The sequence below is a fragment of the Balaenoptera musculus genome, chromosome 20 (genome assembly GCF_009873245.2).
Source record: "Balaenoptera musculus isolate JJ_BM4_2016_0621 chromosome 20, mBalMus1.pri.v3, whole genome shotgun sequence".
Classification (NCBI taxonomy): Eukaryota; Metazoa; Chordata; class Mammalia; order Artiodactyla; family Balaenopteridae; genus Balaenoptera; species Balaenoptera musculus.
The window spans coordinates 37,229,137-37,249,069 of NC_045804.1; the positions used below are offsets into that span (position 1 = coordinate 37,229,137).

The 19,933-nt window shown below is 36.4% G+C and overlaps 1 protein-coding gene across 1 annotated transcript in view; it reads left to right on the forward strand.

Annotated features, from left to right (window-relative positions):
• The window catches only part of USP32 (ubiquitin specific peptidase 32), a 189,546-nt gene that overhangs the window by 138,847 nt on the left and 30,766 nt on the right, over positions 1–19,933 (forward strand). The window contains exons 12-16 of the mRNA XM_036836787.1: positions 6,008–6,110; positions 9,666–9,861; positions 11,709–11,884; positions 12,529–12,669; positions 17,379–17,496. Coding sequence (XP_036692682.1) covers positions 6,008–6,110; positions 9,666–9,861; positions 11,709–11,884; positions 12,529–12,669; positions 17,379–17,496 — 734 coding nt within the window. The remainder of the gene's footprint in view (positions 1–6,007; positions 6,111–9,665; positions 9,862–11,708; positions 11,885–12,528; positions 12,670–17,378; positions 17,497–19,933) is intronic.

Sequence of the window (19,933 nt, forward strand, 5' to 3'; positions counted from 1 at the left end):
TATATTTGCCCTTATCTGGTTCATTGTCAGTCTTGAAGATGGCAACCCATGTTCCTGGTTTAGGCACCTGTGCTTGGTTTCACATGGAACAGAGCACACCATGTTCACAAAGATTTGTGTTTGTTTGTTCTAACCTGTCTGGGTTTATTTGAAGAACTGACACAAGGAGTTCATCTCTGGTATGCCTAACTGAGAACTTAACCAGGCTGGAAAAGCAGTGGGCATTCCTCAAAAATATTGTAAAGCAAATGAACAAACCGTAACGACCTGGGGCAAAAGATTATAGTTGAGCCGTACAACAGAGTGCCAAAAGTCTAGGAGGAGAAGCTGGAGAGAGTTTCCTTGGAAAATTAGGGCATTTGAAAGCACACTTGTGTATACTAGCAAATTTAGAAAGCCTTGCACGAACTCGTGGCAAGATGCATGCTCAGAATAGACCTGAGAATACCCCTATGTTTTCACCTCTGGCTAATCTCTAGACTGAGGGCATGTATAAATGAAGGCTAAGGCAGCTGTAAAGAGCCTGGATAAGCATTGAAGAATTCCCCAGCACAGAGCTATTCTGTAAAGACAGGAGTGGTTTTTGTTTCCTCCTCATCTTCTTCCTCTGCCCACCCTGCCCTCCTCCATCCCCTCCTCCCTATTCTTCCTCTCCTCCTCCCTTTTTTTCTTCCCCCTACTATTCCTTTTCTCTCCCTCTCCCCTCGCTCCTGCCATTCAAGGAAATCTCTGTCAAAACACCAGCTGAACACGAGTGAAGTGAAGAGAGACTTCAGAGACCACACATAACAGACTTTACAAAAAATAGTTTAGGAATGTCACTGAACAAACACTATAGCAAGCAACAAAAACCAGCAGAGGCAGGGGGGAGGATCAGATTTCCAGAGTTGCCACATTATAATTTTCAAAAGGTCTAGTTTTCAACAAAAATTATGAACCATGCAGCAGAACAAGAAAGTCCATTGCCCATTCATAGAAGAAATTAACAGAAACTGTATCTAAGGAAGCACAGACATTGGACTTAGTAGACAAAGATTTTAATCAACTATCTTAAATATGTTCAGAAAGCTGCTGGAAACCATGAACAAAGAGGTTAAAATAACCAGGAGAATAATGTATGGACAAACAGATAATATCAGTAAAGAGAAAGAAAGTATAAAAAGGAACCAAGCACAAATTCTGGAGCTGAAAAGCACAATAAGCAAAATGAAAAATTCAGTAGAGAGGTTCACCACCAGATTTGAGTAGATAGAAGAAAGAATCAGCAAATTTAAAGGTAGTTCAATTGAACTACCCCAGACTGAGGGGTAGAAAGGAAAAAGAATGAAGGAAGATGAACAGAGCCTAGGAGACTTGTGAAATAGCAGCAAGCATTCACATGATGGAAACCCCAGAAGGAGAGGAGAGAGAGGAAGTGACAGAATATTTGAAGAAAAAACTTACCAAATTTGATAAAAGACAAGAACCTAAACATTCAAAAAGCTCATTGAACAGCAGGATTAAACTCTAAGAGATCCACATCAAGACACATTATCATCAAGTTGTCAGAAGCCAGGGACAGAATTTTGAAAGCAGCAAGAGGGAAGCTACTTATCACATACAATGGATCCTCAATAAGATTTAAAGTGCTGAAAGAAAAAACAAAAAACAAGAATTCTGTATCCTGCAAAAATATTTCTTCAAGAATGATTTGGATTTTGAAATTAATTCTTATACATGACCCCCAAAGCATAAGCAACCAAAGAAAAAAATGGATAAATTTGGCTTCATCAAAATTTAAAAACTTTTCATCAAAGGCCATTGTCAAGAAAGTGAAAAGAAAGCCTACAGAATGAGACATAATATTTGTAAATCATAGATCTGACAAGGGTCAAGTAAGTAGAATATATAAAGAACTCCTACAGCTCACCAACCAAAAGATAACTCAATTTTAAAATGGGCAAGGGACTTGAATACACATTTCTTCAGAGATGATATACAAGTGGTTATGCAGCAGTTGAAAAGGTGCTCAAAAACATGAGTCATTAAGGAAATTTTGCAATTCAAAACCACATGAAATTCCACTTTGCACCTACTAGGATATTTTTAATTTTTAAAATGGAAAATAAATTTTGTGATGATGTGGAGAATTTGGGATCCTCATTGCACCACTGGTAGAATTGTAAAATGGTGTAGCTGCTTTAGAAAACAAGTTGGTACTTCTTCAACATGGAATTACCACATAATCCAGCAATTCCACTTCTAGGTATATACTTAAAACAATTGAAAATAGACACTCAAATACTTGTACCCAAATGTTTATATCAGCACTATTCACAATAGCCATAAGGTGGAAACAGCCCAAATATCAACCAGTAGATGAATGAATAAACAAAATGTATATCTATGCCATGAAATATTAGCCATAAAAAGGAGTGATGTACTGATACATGCTACATCATGGATGAACCTCACAAATGAAGAAGCCAGACACAATAGGTCACATATTATATGATTCCATTTATATCAGTGGTCCCCAACCTTTTTGGCACCAGGGGCTGGTTTCGTGGAAGACAATTTTTCCACAGACTCGGGGGTGTGGGGTGAGGGGGAAATGGTTCAGGCAGTAATGTGAGTGATGGTTCAGACGGTAATGCGAGCAATGGGGAGCGATGGGGAGCGGCAGATGAAGCATTGCTTGCTTACCCGCCACTCACCTCCTGCTGTGCGGCCGGTTCCTAACAGGCCACGGACCAATACTGGTCCACGGCCTGGGTGTTGGGGCCTCCTGATTTATATGAAATATCCAGAATAGGTAAATCTATTGGTACAGAAAGCAGATTGGTGATTGTCAAGGGCTGGGGGAAGGGAGTAATAGAAAATAACTGCTTAGTTGGGATGTATGAAAATGTTTTGGAGAAGTTCACATAGCATAAAATTAACAATTGTAGCACTGTTGGTGGGAATGTAAATTGATACAGCTGCTATGGAGAACAGTATGGAGATTCCTTAAAAAACTAAAAATAGAACTACCATATGACCTAGCAATCCCACTACTGGGCATATACCCTGAGAAAACCATAGTTCAAAAAGAGTCATGTACCACAATGTTCATTGCAGCACTATTTACAATAGCCAGGACGTGGAAGCAACCTAAGTGTCCATTGACAGATGAATGGATAAAGAAGATGTGGCACATATATACAATGGAATATTACTCAGCCATAAAAAGAAATGAAATTTAGTTATTTGTAGTGAGGTGGATGGACCTAGAGACTGTCATACAGAGTGAAGTAAGTCAGAAAGAGAAAAACAAATACCATATGCTAACATATATGGAATCTAAAAAAAAAAAAAAAATGGTTCTGAAGAACCTAGGGGCAGGACAGGAATAAAGATGCAAACGTAGAGAATGGACTTGAGGACATGGGGAGGGAGTAGGGTAAGCTGGGACGAAGTGAGAGAGTGGCATGGACATATGTACACTACCAAATGTAAAATAGATAGCTAGTAGGAAGCAGCCAAATGTCACAGGGAGATCAGCTCCATGCTTTGTGCCCACCTAGAGGGGTGGGATAGGGAGGGTGGGAGGGAGACGCAAGAGGGAGGAGAAATGGGGATAAATGTATATGTATAGCTGATTCACTTTGTTATACAGTAGAAACTAACACACCATTGTAAAGCAATTATACTCCAATAAAGATGTTAAAAAAAAAAACGATTGTAAAGTATACAATTCAGTGGCATTTAGTACATTTAAAATGTGCAACAACCATCTTATGTTATATGAATTTCTCCTCAATAAGAATAGTGTTTTAAAAATCACAGTGCGGGGACTTCCCTGGTGGTCCAGTGGTAAAGAATCCACCTTACAATGCAGAGGACATGGGTTTGATCCCTGGTCAGGGAACCAACATCCCACATGCCATGGGGCAACTAAGCCCACACGCCACAATTACAGAGCCCACTCACCACAGCTACAGAGCCCACGCACCTTGGAGCCTGCATGCCACAACTAGAGAAGAGAAAACCCACAGGCCACAACTAGAGAGAAGCCCGAGCACTGCAACAAAGATCCCACGTGCCATAACTAAGACCTGATGCAGCCAAAAATAAATAAAGGAAACCATAAACAAGACGAAAAGACAACCCTCAGAATGGGAGAAAGTATTTGCAAATGAAGCAATAAACAATGGATTAATCTCCAAAATATACAAACAGCTCACGGAGCTCAATATCAAAAAACAAACAACCCTATTAAAAAATGAGCAGAAGACCTAAATAGACATTTCACCAAAGAAGACATACAGATGACCAAGAGGCACATGAAAAGATTCTCAACATCACTAATTATTAGAGAAATGCAAATCAAAACTACAGTGAGGTATCACCTCACATTGGTCAGAATGGCCATCATCAAAAAATCTACAAACAATAAATGCTGGAGAGGGTGTGGAAAAAAGGGAACCCTTTTGCACTGTTGGTGGGAATGTAAACTGATTCAGCCACTATGGAGAACAGTATGGAGGTCCCTTAAAAAACTAAAAATAGAGCTACCATATGACCCAGCAATCCCACTACTGGGCATATACCCTGAGAAAACCATAATTCAAAAGGACACATGTACCCCAGTGTTCATTGTAGCACTGTTTACAATAGCCAGGACATGGAAACAACCTAAATGTCCAATGACAGATGAATGGATAAAGAAGTTGTGGTACATATATGCAATGGAATATTACTCAGCCAGAAAAAGGGATGAAATTGGGTCATTTGTAGAGATGTGGCTGGACCTAGAGTCTGTCATACAGAGTGAAGTAAGCCAGAAAGAGAAAAACAAATATCGTATATTCATGTATATATGTGGAATCTAGAAAAATGGTAGATGAACCTATTTGCAGGGCAGGAATAGAGACATAGACATAGAGAATGGACATGTGGACACAGCAGGGGAAGGGGAGGGTGGGACCAACTGGGAGATTAGGTTTGACATAAATACACTACCATGTGTAAAATAGATAGCTAGTGGGAACCTGCTGTATAGCACAGGGAGCTCAGCTTGGTGCTCTGTGATGACCTAGATGGGTGGGATGGGGGCATGGGTGGGAGGTCCAAGAGGGAGGGGATATAGATATACATATAGCTGATTCACCTCATTGTACAGCAGAAACTAACACATTGTAAAGCAATTATACTCCAATAAAAATAAATAAATAATAAATTAATCTTAAAAATAAAATCACAATGTGACACCACTTCACACCCATTAGGACATTTGTGATAGAAAAGACAGACAATAACTGATGGGGATGTTAAATGGTGCAGCCACTTTGGAAAACAGTTGGCCAGTTTCAAATTATCAGGTGTTAGATAGATAAACAAAATATGGTGTATATATGTATATATATAATAATATACCTATGGAATATTATTCAGTAATAAAAAAGCACAAACTAGTGATATCTACTTCAACATAGATGAACCTCTAAAACATGCTAAGTAAAAGAGGCCAGATATAAAAGACCATGTGATAACATTCCATTTATTTAAGTTCCTTGTCCATTTAAAAATTGCAAAATGTTCATAAAAAGGAAATTTATAAGAAATAGAAAATAGACTAGTGGTGTCTTGTGGCTGAGGGCAGTAATTTGACTAAAAAATGACTAAAAATAGGCATAAAGTATCTTTTGGGGGTATCTGAAATGTTCTAAAATTGGATTGTGGTGATGGTTGCACGTGACTGTAAGTTTACCAAAATCATTGAGTTCTTTACTTAATTCAGGTAACTAGTATGTTATTAAATTATTCCTTAGTTAAGCTGTATTTGAAACATCAGTTGGAGGCTTAATAGTGGTGTTATGACTCCAGAAATTGGCTTATCAATGTTTCACTAATTTAAAATGTGGCCATCTCCCAAGTATATCTGTTTCATGTTTTTCCTTTGAAAAATTTCTGATGATAATTTGTAGGTGCGTGGTCATATGTTTTATACACCATTTTTTGTACTGAATTTCTTTTGTATGTACAGAGGATGGTTAGAACGAGAGAGCAGGTATGGTCTGCAACCCGGACACAATTGGTTTATCATCTCCATGCAGTGGTGGCAGCAGTGGAAAGAATATGTCAAATATGTGAGTAAGATTCCTGTATATCTACATTTTTCATAGGATTATTAACTCCATCAGACTTTGTGTGACTAGTGGCCAGTAATAAAATGCTCCAACCTAAAGATTTGAAGGGGAAAGAAATGAATACCTATATGATGCTACCAACTTGCTTTTCTAAAAAGCAAGTTCCAGAGCAAGTAATAGATTCATTAAGAAATCAGTTACTATACTCAGCATTTGGAGCACATTATGAAAACAAAAGTAGGAGACTATAATCTTCACTTGGGCAGTGGCTGCATAGCAAAATCACATAGAAAGCTTAAAAAAAAAAAAAAAGAAAGAACTGCCTATGCTCCACTCCAGACCAGATAAATCAGAAAGCATAGTTGAAGAAAGTTTGAATTAATTTAAATAAGTCATTTTTGTTTACTGAAAATTCTCTTTTGAAATCTAATTTAAATGGAATACATTTTGTTGGTATGGACTCAATATCAGAAAAGCTGTGAGAAGATCAATATTATCTTTAATAAATTGTTATGAAGTCTACAAACTGAAGTCCAAACATATTAATATAAACTAACTACTCAGACCTACTTCACAGGCCATAGGTCAGTGTGATTCTATTGTTCCATTGTCCATATACAATTTTGACTTCTTTGGTGGGTAGTTGAATTTAAAATATTGATGACCCCAAATCCATACTTAATGTAGACTCCCAGTTTTTAATCATTTGTGTACTATGGTCACCATTTTTTTACCATATAGTTCCCATACTATTATTTTCTTAGTATGTTTATATAAATAACTTTATCATTTTTATGTAAATATATTTTATTTTAAAAGGAAACTTTATATCACTATCTTAAATAGAAAATCAGCGTCACATTCCAGAAATAGAGGATCAAAATAAAATCAATGAAAATAAAATATATTATTAAAGTCTAGCCAAGTAGTGTTGCCTTTTGAAGACTGATAACTGAGACCTGTTCTCTGTCAAAAAGAGAAATTGTCAAGTATTAGATTAGCAGATCAAGCATTAGATTAACACATTAGTACCAAACTGAGACCCTGTCCTTGAAGTAATCAGAGGATTGAAAGAGAATTGAATAGGGAATAATTTTTTCACTGTGAACTAGGGTTATTTAATACCCAAAATAATCCGGTACCTTTCCCATATTTTAAGAAAGTTAATAATTAATAGAAGATGCTAACACTTGGATCTGTAATAAAGAATGTGAATCTATGTGCTTCTGAACTATTTGAAGTTTTAACAATAAGGCTATTTAAAATTTTTTAGTCCAATAAAGTTAATTGGTATGTAGAAAGAAGTCTAGGTTTCATTCTCATTCTTATTGCCACTCTTTTGATTAAAGGCACTGGAATTTCTTCAGAGCTGGCTTCTGAAGGATTTACAAATTGATAGTATTCACCTGCCTTACAGATCAAAGAGGGAAAAAAATCTAATAAAATATTGACACAGTGTCTCCTTGTTTTGGCTAAAATTAGGGATGCTGTAATTTCATTAAAAGAATCTAAAGCATCCATTATGCTGTTGCTATTCTGTGACTTGGAGTTTGTCTTTTAAATTTGATGTTTTTCTTGGGTTTCAATTAGTTACTTTATAAGCTGTGCCTTCAAGACCCACATCCATTGATCAGTTTCATCTACTAAAATTCATGTCATTATTTATTGAATGCCGCTTGAGATCCTTTACCCATGCTACTGTCTATCATTCTCAGATGCCTATGGGATCTTGTTCTACTGGTTAGCCCCTTTAGTCTTTCTCTTTACCCTCTCACTTAAAAATATCCTGATCTTTTTAAAACACTCACAGATATACATTCTCATAGCACCTTCCCTCCAGCTTCTCAAGTCTTAGCGCTCTCTCTCTTTTTTTTTTGTTTTTTTTCCACAAGTAAACTTAGTAGAGAATAGTTCTATGCTAGCGGCCTCTGCTTCTGGTATTCTGCATCTCCTGATTTTTCTCTGGTCTTTCAGACTCAGTGTCCTTCCCAGATTCTTCTGCTACCTATCCTGTAAATATTGTACTCTCCTTATTCTATATACACCATTTTCTTGTCCTTCCGGAAGTCTGTTGAGCCCCACATTTTTTTTTTTTTTTATAAATTTATTTATTTATTTATTTTTGGCTGTGTTGGGTCTCCGTTTCTGTGCGAGGGCTTTCTCTAGTTGCGGCAAGCGGGGGCCACTCTTCATCGCTGTGCGCGGGCCTCTCACTATCGTGGTCTCTCTTGTTGCGGAGCACAGGTTCCAGACGCGCAGGCTCAGTAGTTGTGGCTCACGGGCCTAGTTGCTCCGTGGCATGTGGGATCTTCCCAGACCAGGGATCGAACCCGTGTCCCCTGCATTAGCAGGCAGATTCTCAACCACTGCGCCACCAGGGAAGCCCCGAGCCCCACATTTTTATATCTAGTCTCTTTCTCTGTCCTGAGCACTAGACTCAAATGTCCACATATCTCAAACCAGAATATCCCAAAATAAGGTCATTCCCAAAACGATTCCAGTCACCAGTACACCTTATCTTATGAAGGTGCCAACTCCCATCCAGTCATCTAAGCCAGCACCTCATGTCCGACCTTGGAATTATCTGTGCCCCTCTTTCATACACAATTAGTTGTCAAGTTTTTTTTAATCTCCTAGATCCATGCTCTTCTCTCTATCTCCTTACTTATGGATCTGGCTTTTTATGGTTTAGTGCCTCATCATCTCTTGCCTGAATTATTATAGAAGTCTTCTAACTTGTGTCTCAATTTTCAGTTTCTGCCTCAAATCCTTTCTGCACACTAGAGTTATTTTTAAAGCAAAAATTGGGTTATGCTATTCCCCTATTTAAAAGCCTCTCACAGAAAAATCCTGTCAATATAATGTTAAGGGAAAGAAAAACTAGCAATATGCTGTATTTAAAATGTGATATCTAACAACAACCAGAATGATAGTTCACATTTACTAAATGCCAGGCATAAAACTCTGAGGTAGATATTAATACTAATATTATCCTAGTTTTTACCCATGAAGGAGCTGAGGCTTATAAGTTTACTTATTGTAAAAGGTCACATAGCTGGGAAGTCAGTGTCCTGCCCTTAATTCTAACTGTATTCTCCACATTTAGTTTTTACATATGTGTATATGTTTTCAGTCACAAAAAATAAATGATGGCATCTGAGTACTTGTGATATTTATTTTCTTCATATTTTTCCGTATTTTCTATAATAACAATATAATCTTTAATAGTAAAAAGAATAAATATTATTTAATTTTTTAGTATCAATAAAAGCTTTCCATGATTTCCAACTTTCAACAGAATAAAGTCTAAATTATTTTATGTGGCACAGAATCCCTTGCAGTCTGTTCCCATTCTGCCTTACCAATTTTATTTATATACACTATTCCCCTTTGAAGAAATTAAAATTTAGTTATACATCAAAATGTTTTTAAGTGGCTGTAGCCAACCACAGGAAGATTAGAAACAATAGACAATTTGCGGATTCATTTTTGAAGGCTGCATAATTGGCAGATTATTAAATTTTACCTCTTAATTTCTGACTTCATGATTTTTAGGATACCAGCCCTGTTGTAATTGAGCCGTCATCTGTTCTGAATGGAGGAAAGTATTTATTTGGAACAACAGTACATCCTATAGAGCAGAGTGAAGATAGAATCGGAGGAGGCAGCCCCAGTTATGTGAACACCACAGAAGAGAAATTTTCAGACAACATTTCTACTGCATCTGAAGCCTCGGAAACTGCTGGCAGTGGTAAGCTAGTTTGTTTTCCAAGAGGTTTAGGCAGGGTCATTTCTTAAAGGGGTACACTTTGTCAGAGAGTGTGCTTGGTAGGATATGGGGCGTCAGGTTTCCATTCACAGAAATAAGTTTCGAATGAAATGGTCAATTAATAGATTCTTGAATGTATTAGTAGCTTTACAAAGAGGAACTCTTCTATATTCTACTTCATTAATCTCTCAATTTGAAAATATTTTCAGTTTTCATTGATTAAGTCAATCTTTCCATATTGTTATTAAATCATTTTGTCAATAAATTTAGATTTGAGAAGACGTAAGAAAACCTAAATTTTTATCTCCAGAACTCTCTCTAACCTAAGCATACATTCATTGGATTAAATGCACCCTCATATCAGATTCTACAGACATTTCAGGATGGAATTTGGGGGTTATTTTGTTAAAATATTTAGAAAGACTTCATAATGTTCCCCATAATCCCCTTCCGTTGTTGATACCTACATAAAACTTAGTGGTTTGGGCTTCCCTGGTGGCGCAGTAGTTGAGAATCCGCCTGCCAATGCAGGGGACATGGGTTCGAGCCCTGGTCTGGGAAGATCCCACATGCTGCGGAGCAACTAGGCCCGTGAGCCACAATTACTGAGCCTGCGCGTCTGGAGCCTGTGCTCCGCAACAAGAGAGGCCACGACAGTGAGAGGCCCGCGCACCGCAATGAGGAGTGGCCCCCGCCCGCCACAACTAGAGAAAGCCCTCGCACAGAAACGAAGACCCAACACAGCCATAAATAAGTAAATAAATAAATAATTTAAAAAAAAAAACAAAAAACAAACTTAGTGGTTCTGCACTTATGGGGAAGATGCTTTGGTGTATTTTGGCCCAAATGAATTTAGTTGATCCCTATCATTCTGCTGATACAGTAGCAGGACTCTCAACCTTATTCTGTTGTTGTTTCATCTTTGAGATTTTTTTCTCCTTTTCTGTGGAGGGAGAAGGCAAATTGGACAGAGTTAGCATTTTCTCTACAAAACTCTGTAGAATCTACTGCTTCTTTTTCCGCATCTGACGTTACAGAGATCACTTAGCAGTCCTGGAAGTGCTCTCTCTGATCAGCTTTCACACTAAGATTGTTTCTTGACCCTCCCTAAGATCCTTTTTGATATGTGCTCACTCTGTATAATCTGTGCTATACACATGCTGAGCCATACCACAGATAGAAGGTTCAAAGTAATTGATGGCTAGAAGGTTTACCTGAGATTAACATGTGGTTGAGAGTTGAAATACCTTAAGATACCACTGGGGTTCACAACTCTAAGTTATCACCAGTAATTTTCCTGTGTGTATTTTTCTATTGTAACATTCATGCCTTCCTTTCAAATAGATTTATTAAGCAACAGTTTCTTCCCTCCCAGCACTCTCCTGTTGGGGTTCTTGTTTTAGCTCCTTCCCTTTGGTTTAGAGACTTGTTATCACCATTATCTACCAAGAACCTTTGCAGGTGGAAGGAAGAATTAAGGGAAGATACGTGAGAGCCCAGCTACTTGACTGTATTTTTTCCTTTCCTATCAGAGGAAAGGAAGAGGATATATAATTCTTGTGAATTATTAGATATTCTAGGAGTCTGGCCAAACATTCATTTGGTAACAATTTTCAAAGCTTTTATTCTACCTAGTGTTATACTAGGTATTGTCCAGAAAGGAATACCTCTCTATTTCCTATCTTCTACAGAATTAATCAGAGTCTAACCCTGTACTGACCTGACCACAGAATAATAGCATTAACCTAATACATGGACATTGAGTTTGTATATTCAAGCCTATTTATGTATAATAAAATAAAGAGATTCCATCTTCTTTTTCCTTACAGGCTTTCTGTATTCTGCCACACCAGGGGCAGATATGTGCTTTGCTCGACAACATAACACTTCTGACAATAACAACCAGTGTTTACTAGGAACCAGTGGGAATATTTTGTTGCACCTCAATCCTCAGAAACCAGGGGCTATTGATAACCAGCCACTAGTAACTCAAGAACCAGTAAAGGTAAGTAATTTGACATCTCTTTCAAGTTGCTAATAAATTTCATTCTATAGATTTTAGCACATAGAAAATGTCTGTGATTCATTTTATTAACCTGTTGTAGATGGAAATATTTCTGTGAGAATATTTTATGACTTAGTACTTGCGTAGAAGCAGTTTAGTGATCCTTAGAAATGTTTTCCTTACTTAGGACAGCTACTGTAAAAATGTAGTTTCACGTGTATGTGAATTTTTTTTTTCAAAATAATATTTTTTACTGTTGGAAAGAAGTCTGTGAAAACTTTTATTATTTCCAAATGTTCCAGTGACTTTTTTCAAATGATCTGCCTTGAGTCTCATTTCTTAGTTTATTTTGAAAGTTCAAAATAAAAATCTTTTAGAAAATTCATTTTTTTCTAGTGACATGTAACTGAGTAGTGACATGTGTTTATTCTCCTGTATCTAGGTTTTGTTAAAACACAAGAGACTGCAATTTTAAAAGTCAAAATTTGGGGGAATTCCCTGGCAGTCCAGTGGTTAGGACTGCACACTTTCACTGCCGTGGGCCCGGGTTCCATCCCTGGTCTGGGAACTAAGATCACGAAAGCTGCGAGGTGCAGCCAAAAAAAAAAAAAAAAAATCAACATTTACATTCTGTTCTTTCTAAGGCTACATCATTAACACTAGAAGGAGGACGATTAAAACGAACCCCACAGCTGATTCACGGAAGAGATTATGAAATGGTTCCAGAACCTGTATGGAGAGCACTTTATCATTGGTATGGAGCAAACCTGGCCCTACCTAGACCTGTAAGTATAGCCAATATTGCCTTATATAAGGAGCAATTATAGATGGGGTCTTCTATTAATTTTTTATGTGAACCACACTATCCACAAATTAGTTCTTACCCATGGTAGCAGAGTATTCAGTACCTGTTCAAATTAGCTGAATGAATTTTAGGTTCTTTCATATTCATTCATTCATTTACTCATACATTTATTGAGCACTACATTAGGTACCAACCATACAATGATGTTCCTTTGGGAGTGGGTGACTTATATGGAGTGGAGGAAATAGTCACTGGACTAAATAGAGTCAAGGAATTATGAGGCTAGTCTGTTAAATAAGTCATCCACATAAACATAGCCCTTAAGATAATGCAGAACTCAGACTGGAGCAGAAGTCTGAGAGCCAGTGCCAAAAAGTTCAGTGAACGTAGAGGAAGTGGTACAGAGGTTACTTCTAAAACTGTTACTCCCATTAACCACACAGGCATCCACTTAGGGATTGGATTCATCTTGTAGCTGTTGGTGGATTTTTGTGGTTTGTCTTTTTGAAAGAGGAACATATAAAAGATCACAACATATGATAAAAAGAATTCAAAGCTAGTGAATTCTGATTGTTGCCATTACTAGAATGAGTCATTTAGAGCATAAGTAAAATGCTCTAAAGTAATTTAAAGGGCTTGGAGTGTGTAATATCAAAATATTAGTGAGTTAACTATTCAACATCATTTGTTCTGCTTATACAGTAAACAGCAGTACTCACTGACCTGAATACTCTTCACATTATTGACGCAGTAAAATACTTTATAAGAAGATTCTTTTACTGTATCAAGAAACACTCTCCCTGTATAATGTCCAAGCTAGAACATTTTTATACCAGGAAGGTTTTACATGGATAAGATATAGTAAGTTAGATCACGTCCAAAAAGAGTAAAAGTCTGCTATATATCCGTAGTCTATAATTTTGATAATGATTTTGAGTTATTAATAATTATGTTTATTAAAAATTATGTTTAAATCACAATCAGGAATTTAGGGTTTGTGTTTGTTGGCTCCAAAAGGTTTCTACTGTATTTGTCAACAGAACTCCTAGGTAGATACATATAAATATGAATATACATAGATACACTTACATACATATTATATTCTTTATTTATTGGGGGGTGGGATAGTCCTTGAGTTAATCACTTAATTTCTGGTGGAACTTTCCTGCTCTAATATTCTTCTTTTTTTTTTTTAAATAAATTTATTTATTTATTTGTTTGTTTATTTATGGCTGCGTTGGGTCTTTGTTGCTGCATGCAGGCTTTCTTTAGTTGCGGCAAGCAGGAGCTACTCTTCTTTGTGGTGCGCGGACTTCTCATTGTGGTGGCTTCTCTTGTTGTGGAGCACAGGCTCTAGGCACGTGGGCTTCAGTAGTTGCAGGGCGTGGGCCCAGTAGTTGTAGCTCGTGGGCTCTAGAGCACAGGCTCAATAGTTGTGGCACACAGGGTTGGTTGCTCCGAGGCGTATGGGATCTTCCTGGACCAGGAATTGAACCCGTGTCCCCTGCATTGGCAGAGACGGATCTAATATTCTATATCTGTAGGAGAATCATTGTGATAATTATGTTGGATGGATGGGTAGGTAGGTAGGTAGGTAGGTAGGCAGATAGATAGATAGATAGATAGATAGATAGATAGATAGATAGATAGATAGATAGATAGAGTGAGTTTGATGTTTTGGAGTCTGCCTGGATTCAGATTACCAGTGTTCTAATCTCTAAACCTTAGTTTCCTCATCTGTAAAATGGTGATAACAATAATATCTACCTCATTAGAGTTGTTTTGATAAGTAAATAATACATATGATTAGCACAGCACCTGATTTATAGTAAATGGTCAATAAATTTTGCCTGTTGCTACTATCATCACCATCATCATTATAATTATTAAACAAGTTTTTTTGGAACCTCACAAAAGGTCATGTTTTTTAACATTGATGTCAGATAAATATTAGTTTAAATAAGCAGTAATTTTACTACAGGAAAGCTTCGGTTGCTGGCTTGATAATATTTTTTTACCTCTAAATATGATAAATTTACCTGATTTCAGGAAAAATTGCTGTAAAAACATTTAGAATATGGTGTTTCAAGTTAAAGAATACTAAATATATTTGCCACAGCAAGGTTAAAAATAAATACTTTCATCTTCATATTTACATAAATCATACCATTTTAAAAAAATAGCTTTATTTAGTTTGCACATGTACAAGCTCAATGATAACAAATTAAGCAATATAGAAAAAATAAAGAAGAAAATAAAAAGCATACCATATCTACCATATCCTACTACTTAAGAGATAATTACTATTAACATTTTGGTGTTCATCTTTCCAAACATTCCTCTGTGCCTATTCATATACATATATAAATATGTATAGATAATTTAATGAAATTGAACCATATTATACTTGATGTCTTGTGATCTGCTATTTTCAGTCTAAGATAGATGCTATTGATATCTTTCTAGGTTAATAAATTTAGATCTATACCATTATTTTTAATAATTGCATAGTGTTCCTTAATTTATTACATACACACACATATGTAATAAATCACAATTTATTAACCAATCACCACTGATGGACTTTTAGTTTGCCTCTAGATTTTAGTTGTTTAAAGCAATTTTCTGGGACTTTCCTGGCAGTCCAGTGGTTGAGACTCTGTGCTCCCAATGCAGGGGGCACAGGTTCGATCCCTGGTCGGGGAACTAAGATCCTGTGTGCCGCACCACACGACCAAAAAAAAAAAACAATTTTCTGGTGAATAGTCTCTTTCTAAACATGTGTGATGATCTCTTTAAGGTAAATTCCTGTAAATGGAATTGCATCTATTGTTTGCCGGTTGTGGTTGAAGTTAATAAGTTCATATACAAGAATAATTAAAATGTAAATAAATATGTATTTATGTATGATTGTGCATGTATATATAAGAATTTGTTAATCTGTAGTTTGCTCACAAAATCACTTATCTTGGAAAGCAAGCTACAGATTATAAAAATTACTTCTTTGTCATTTCAGATTCTGCCAAAAGTATGTTTTTTATGTAGCCTGACGACTATAGGTGCAGAATTATTGATCTTTCCCAAAATCACAGTTAAACTGAAATCATAAGAGAATTTTACTGTTGGCTTCACAGCTATCAGTGACTCTCTAGAAGTGGACAGACTTTGTTTTCCTCCAGTGTCAGGGAGAGCTCCTTTTACTGCTTTAAATAGGAGTTGAAAAAGCTCCCAAGTGGAGCTTTCCTAGTACCATACTATAGCATATCAGAACATGTAGAATACTTTTAAGAAAGAGTCCTAAAGGTTTGGTTTGTAGCATTGTTTTTATCTGGCTCTTTACTGCCCCCTCTTGATATTAAAAAATGCCCTGTTGCAGAATATATTGGTTACTAAGGCAAAAGGAAATGAAACAAAGCCCAATCACTTGAGGCTATTAAAGATTCTGTAAGATTTTATGTTTTAAAGAGTTTGAGTGTTGACCCTGCTATCCTTTTGGAATGCTGAATTGATAAGGTGCTACTCTTAAAACTCTTAAAGCTCTACTTTGGTAATATGTTTTCCTGTGTTTTGGGGCTAGCAAGCAAGTTATTAGAGGGATTACTGAAAAATCCTGTTTCAACCGTGTGACTTCCAGTTTTGTACATCCAATTTAGTTGTTTTAATCATAGACAAAAAATATATAAACAGTCCAGTTACACAAAACACATAGATAGTAAATTTTTACGTGGAAACATTTTTGTTCTCACTACAAATACAAGAAATAAAATTTTAAGCAAATTTATAATATTCTTTATATGTATTAAAGAAATGGGGTTTGTTTGTTTTTTAATTTTATTTATTATTTATTTTTGGTTGCGTTGGGTCTTCGTTGCTGCGCACGGGCTTTCTCTGGTTGTGGCGAGCAGGGGCTACTCTTTGTTGCGGTGCACGGGCTTCTCATTGCGGTGGCTTCTCTTGTTGCGGAGCACGGGCTCTAGGCGCGTGGGCTTTGGTAGTTGTGGCACGTGGGTTCAGTAGTTGTGGCTTGCAGGCTCAGTAGTTGTGGCACACGGGCCTAGTTGCTCCATGGCATATGGGATCTTCCTGGACCAGGGATCGAACCTGTGTCCCCTGCATTGGCAGGAGGGTTCTTAACCACTGCACCACCAGGGAAGCCCAGAAATGGGGTATCTTTAAATGATGTCCAGTGATAAGTTTTTGTGAAAGTAATACACTCATACATTTCCGGGAATAATGCTACATTTTGGGTGGCACTATGACTTATGTAGTTAATGACATGAATACTTCTGTACTTTTATATTAACTCCATTCCTAAGAATTTGTCCTTTAAAATACCATCATTTATATGTATGAAATATGTAAAAGTGAAAAGAGTTATGGTGTGAGAGTGCTAGAATTGTAGATAATATTTAAGATTTTTTCCCCTTAATTTTGATGTTACTTGATTTTAAATGAAAGGGGAGAAAATACCCACCATGAATCCTAATCCTGGAAAATGGATTTAGGTGCAGGAGGCTGAGGGTCTTTAAACCCATGTAATTTAAACCTGTGAATTTCTATAATCTAACTGAACCATAGGCAGTGAACCTATTGAACATTTTAGTTTAAAAATAAACCTAAGAAATTAGGTAAAAAATGGCAAGTTTTGTTTCTTTTATAGTGATCACTTTATGTCTTTTAAAACAATAGGTAATCAAGAATAGCAAGACAGAAATCCCAGAGCTGGAATTATTTCCTCGCTATCTTCTCTTCCTGAGACAGCAGCCTGCCACTCGGACACAGCAGTCTAACATCTGGGTGAATATGGGTATGATGAGCCTGAGAATGTTTCCTCAGCATTTACCAAGAGGTAACTTAAGAATGCAGCAAGAATACCACGCATTTCCTTAAAAAAATAAAAACCAATTTGCTCATAGTCTGGTGCCACTGTACTAATACACATTTTCATCTGTTTTCATACAGAATCAGTAAATCACTTGTGGGGCTTAGATCTACGGTCATGCGCAAGAACTAGATGGGGTAGAGGCAAAATCTCAGCAGCAAACTGAGAAGTGTTGTTCCCTTTTTTGGCTTGTAAACATACAAAGATAATACGTAGAAGTAAATTTTATTTACTTTGTTTCTTTGAGAACAAGACATTGTAAATTATGTGCTTGACCTAAATTAGAGTCTGCCAGTCAATGACTGGTCTTTTCAACTCCACTCAAATTTCTAAGCAGTAATTTCTTTGGCAATATCATCTTTTTTTGTTTGTTTTTTGGTTTTTGGTTTTTTTTAACAAAACATGACACATTTCTCATACTAGGTCCAAGGAACCTTTATAACAGACCGATAATACAAAGGAAAAGACACATTTTTGAAAATGAAATTGACACATTTTCTTTCAAAAATATCAAGCCTATCAAAATGACATATAAATAAGTTCTCGTTTTAATGTAATACATGCAAAAAGTTCCCTTTTGATTTCTCTATGAGGTTAAATTTTATTTTATTTTATTTTTCTAACATCTTTATTGGAGTATAATTGCTTTACAATGGTGTGTTAGTTTCTGCTTTATAACCAAGTGAATCAGCTATACATGTACATATCCCCGTATCTCCTCCCTCTTGTGTCTCACTCCCACCCTCCCTATCCCACCCCTCTAGGTGGTCACAAAGCACCAAGCTGATCTATGAGGTTAAATTTTATTGATGGGCCAGACTTGCTCAATGCTTTTGCCTTGCAAATATTTGAAATAGTTCTTCTTCAGCAAAAATAATGAGTTCATCCATTTACACAAAGTCCCAGACTGTGTTAACAATGCCAGAATGTTGTTATAATTAATATAACTTAATATGAAAGAACTACCTTTGAACCCAGACCAACCCTGTAAAGTATCATCCCTCCTTTGAAATGTAATAGAGTAGTTTTATGTCTTCATTAAAGGTTGTATTCAGATAATATATGGAGATTCTTACACATGCTGTTTGGTAAGAATTATAGCAAAGCAGTGGCCTCTGCCTAACCAAACTTTGTCTTGGAACACATTAAAATCAAGGAACAGTGAAATAAGAATCTCTCTGAAACACTCTTGGTTTAATTTTCCATTGAATAATAGTATTTGCCTTGCTTCCATGGCACCCTTAGTACATATCTTTTTCAATTCTCTTTGAAAGATAACATGAGAGGCAAGATGTGTTGTTGCGCTTTTAGTAAGTATTCTTTGTAACTCTTGTGCTGATCCTAGATTTTTGCTGCTTCTGTAAATTCCACTAGATTTGTTGGTGCTATTCAAAAGCACGAAATTATGTATAATAAGTGGCTGCCTGCTTAATGAGCTATGCTACAAAAACTGTCTAGAATTCAAATAAATTTCTTATGTGGCTTAAGGACAATAGAAATTGACTTGGACATTACACTTGCAAATGCTTCTGAATCCTAGAACTGGGTAGTTATTACGCTCCAAATTTGTTCTTAATTTGAAATTTTATTTCGTACTAATTAGTTGTGAAATCAATCATTAATCATTTTGAAGTTTATAAAAATATGCTTTCTTGCTGTAATCTTATAACTAATCCTCTGATGTGTTTTTGGAGAAATTTGCTCTTTTGTTTTCTTCTAGGGGTTATCCTTTGCTTGCTGATAGTAAATGATTTGCTTTGCTAGATGTTTAAAAATTGATCATAGTTGGGTTTGTTCTCCATAACGTAGTTTTCATCTTTCTCATTACTCAATTTATCACAGCTGTTTACTAGGCTCTTTTATTCCTTTTGGAATGACAGGTATACAAACCTTGCCACAGTTACAATGACTTAATTGTAGCCTTTTCAACAAACAAGAAGTCATTGTTAGATGATTTTTCAGCTTATTTTAGGTGAGTTAATTCTTGGAAGTTCCGAAAAAGTGGATGATGCCAGTACTTTTCTCCTCTGTTTAGTAGGTAAAGACTCAAAGCACATTTAAGGGGAGGAAAAAAGCTAAGTCACCATTGAATGGATGGAAAACTACCTGGAGTGTATAATTGTACCCTTCATGGATTATATTGATATGTTAAGTGTATTTTAGTTTTGGGTTGCTCAGTAAACTATAACCTCCCATAGGCAGAGATGACCATTTTAAGCTACAGCTTTTGTCTAGATTTTTGTCTGAGTGGTTACCTAGGGTTTAGCAGGTTGTTTTAGCAACCTGTTTTTGATTTCCATAATCTCTTGTCATTTTATCACCCTTTTCTTTTGAAGTATGTGGTTAGACTTGATATATTCTT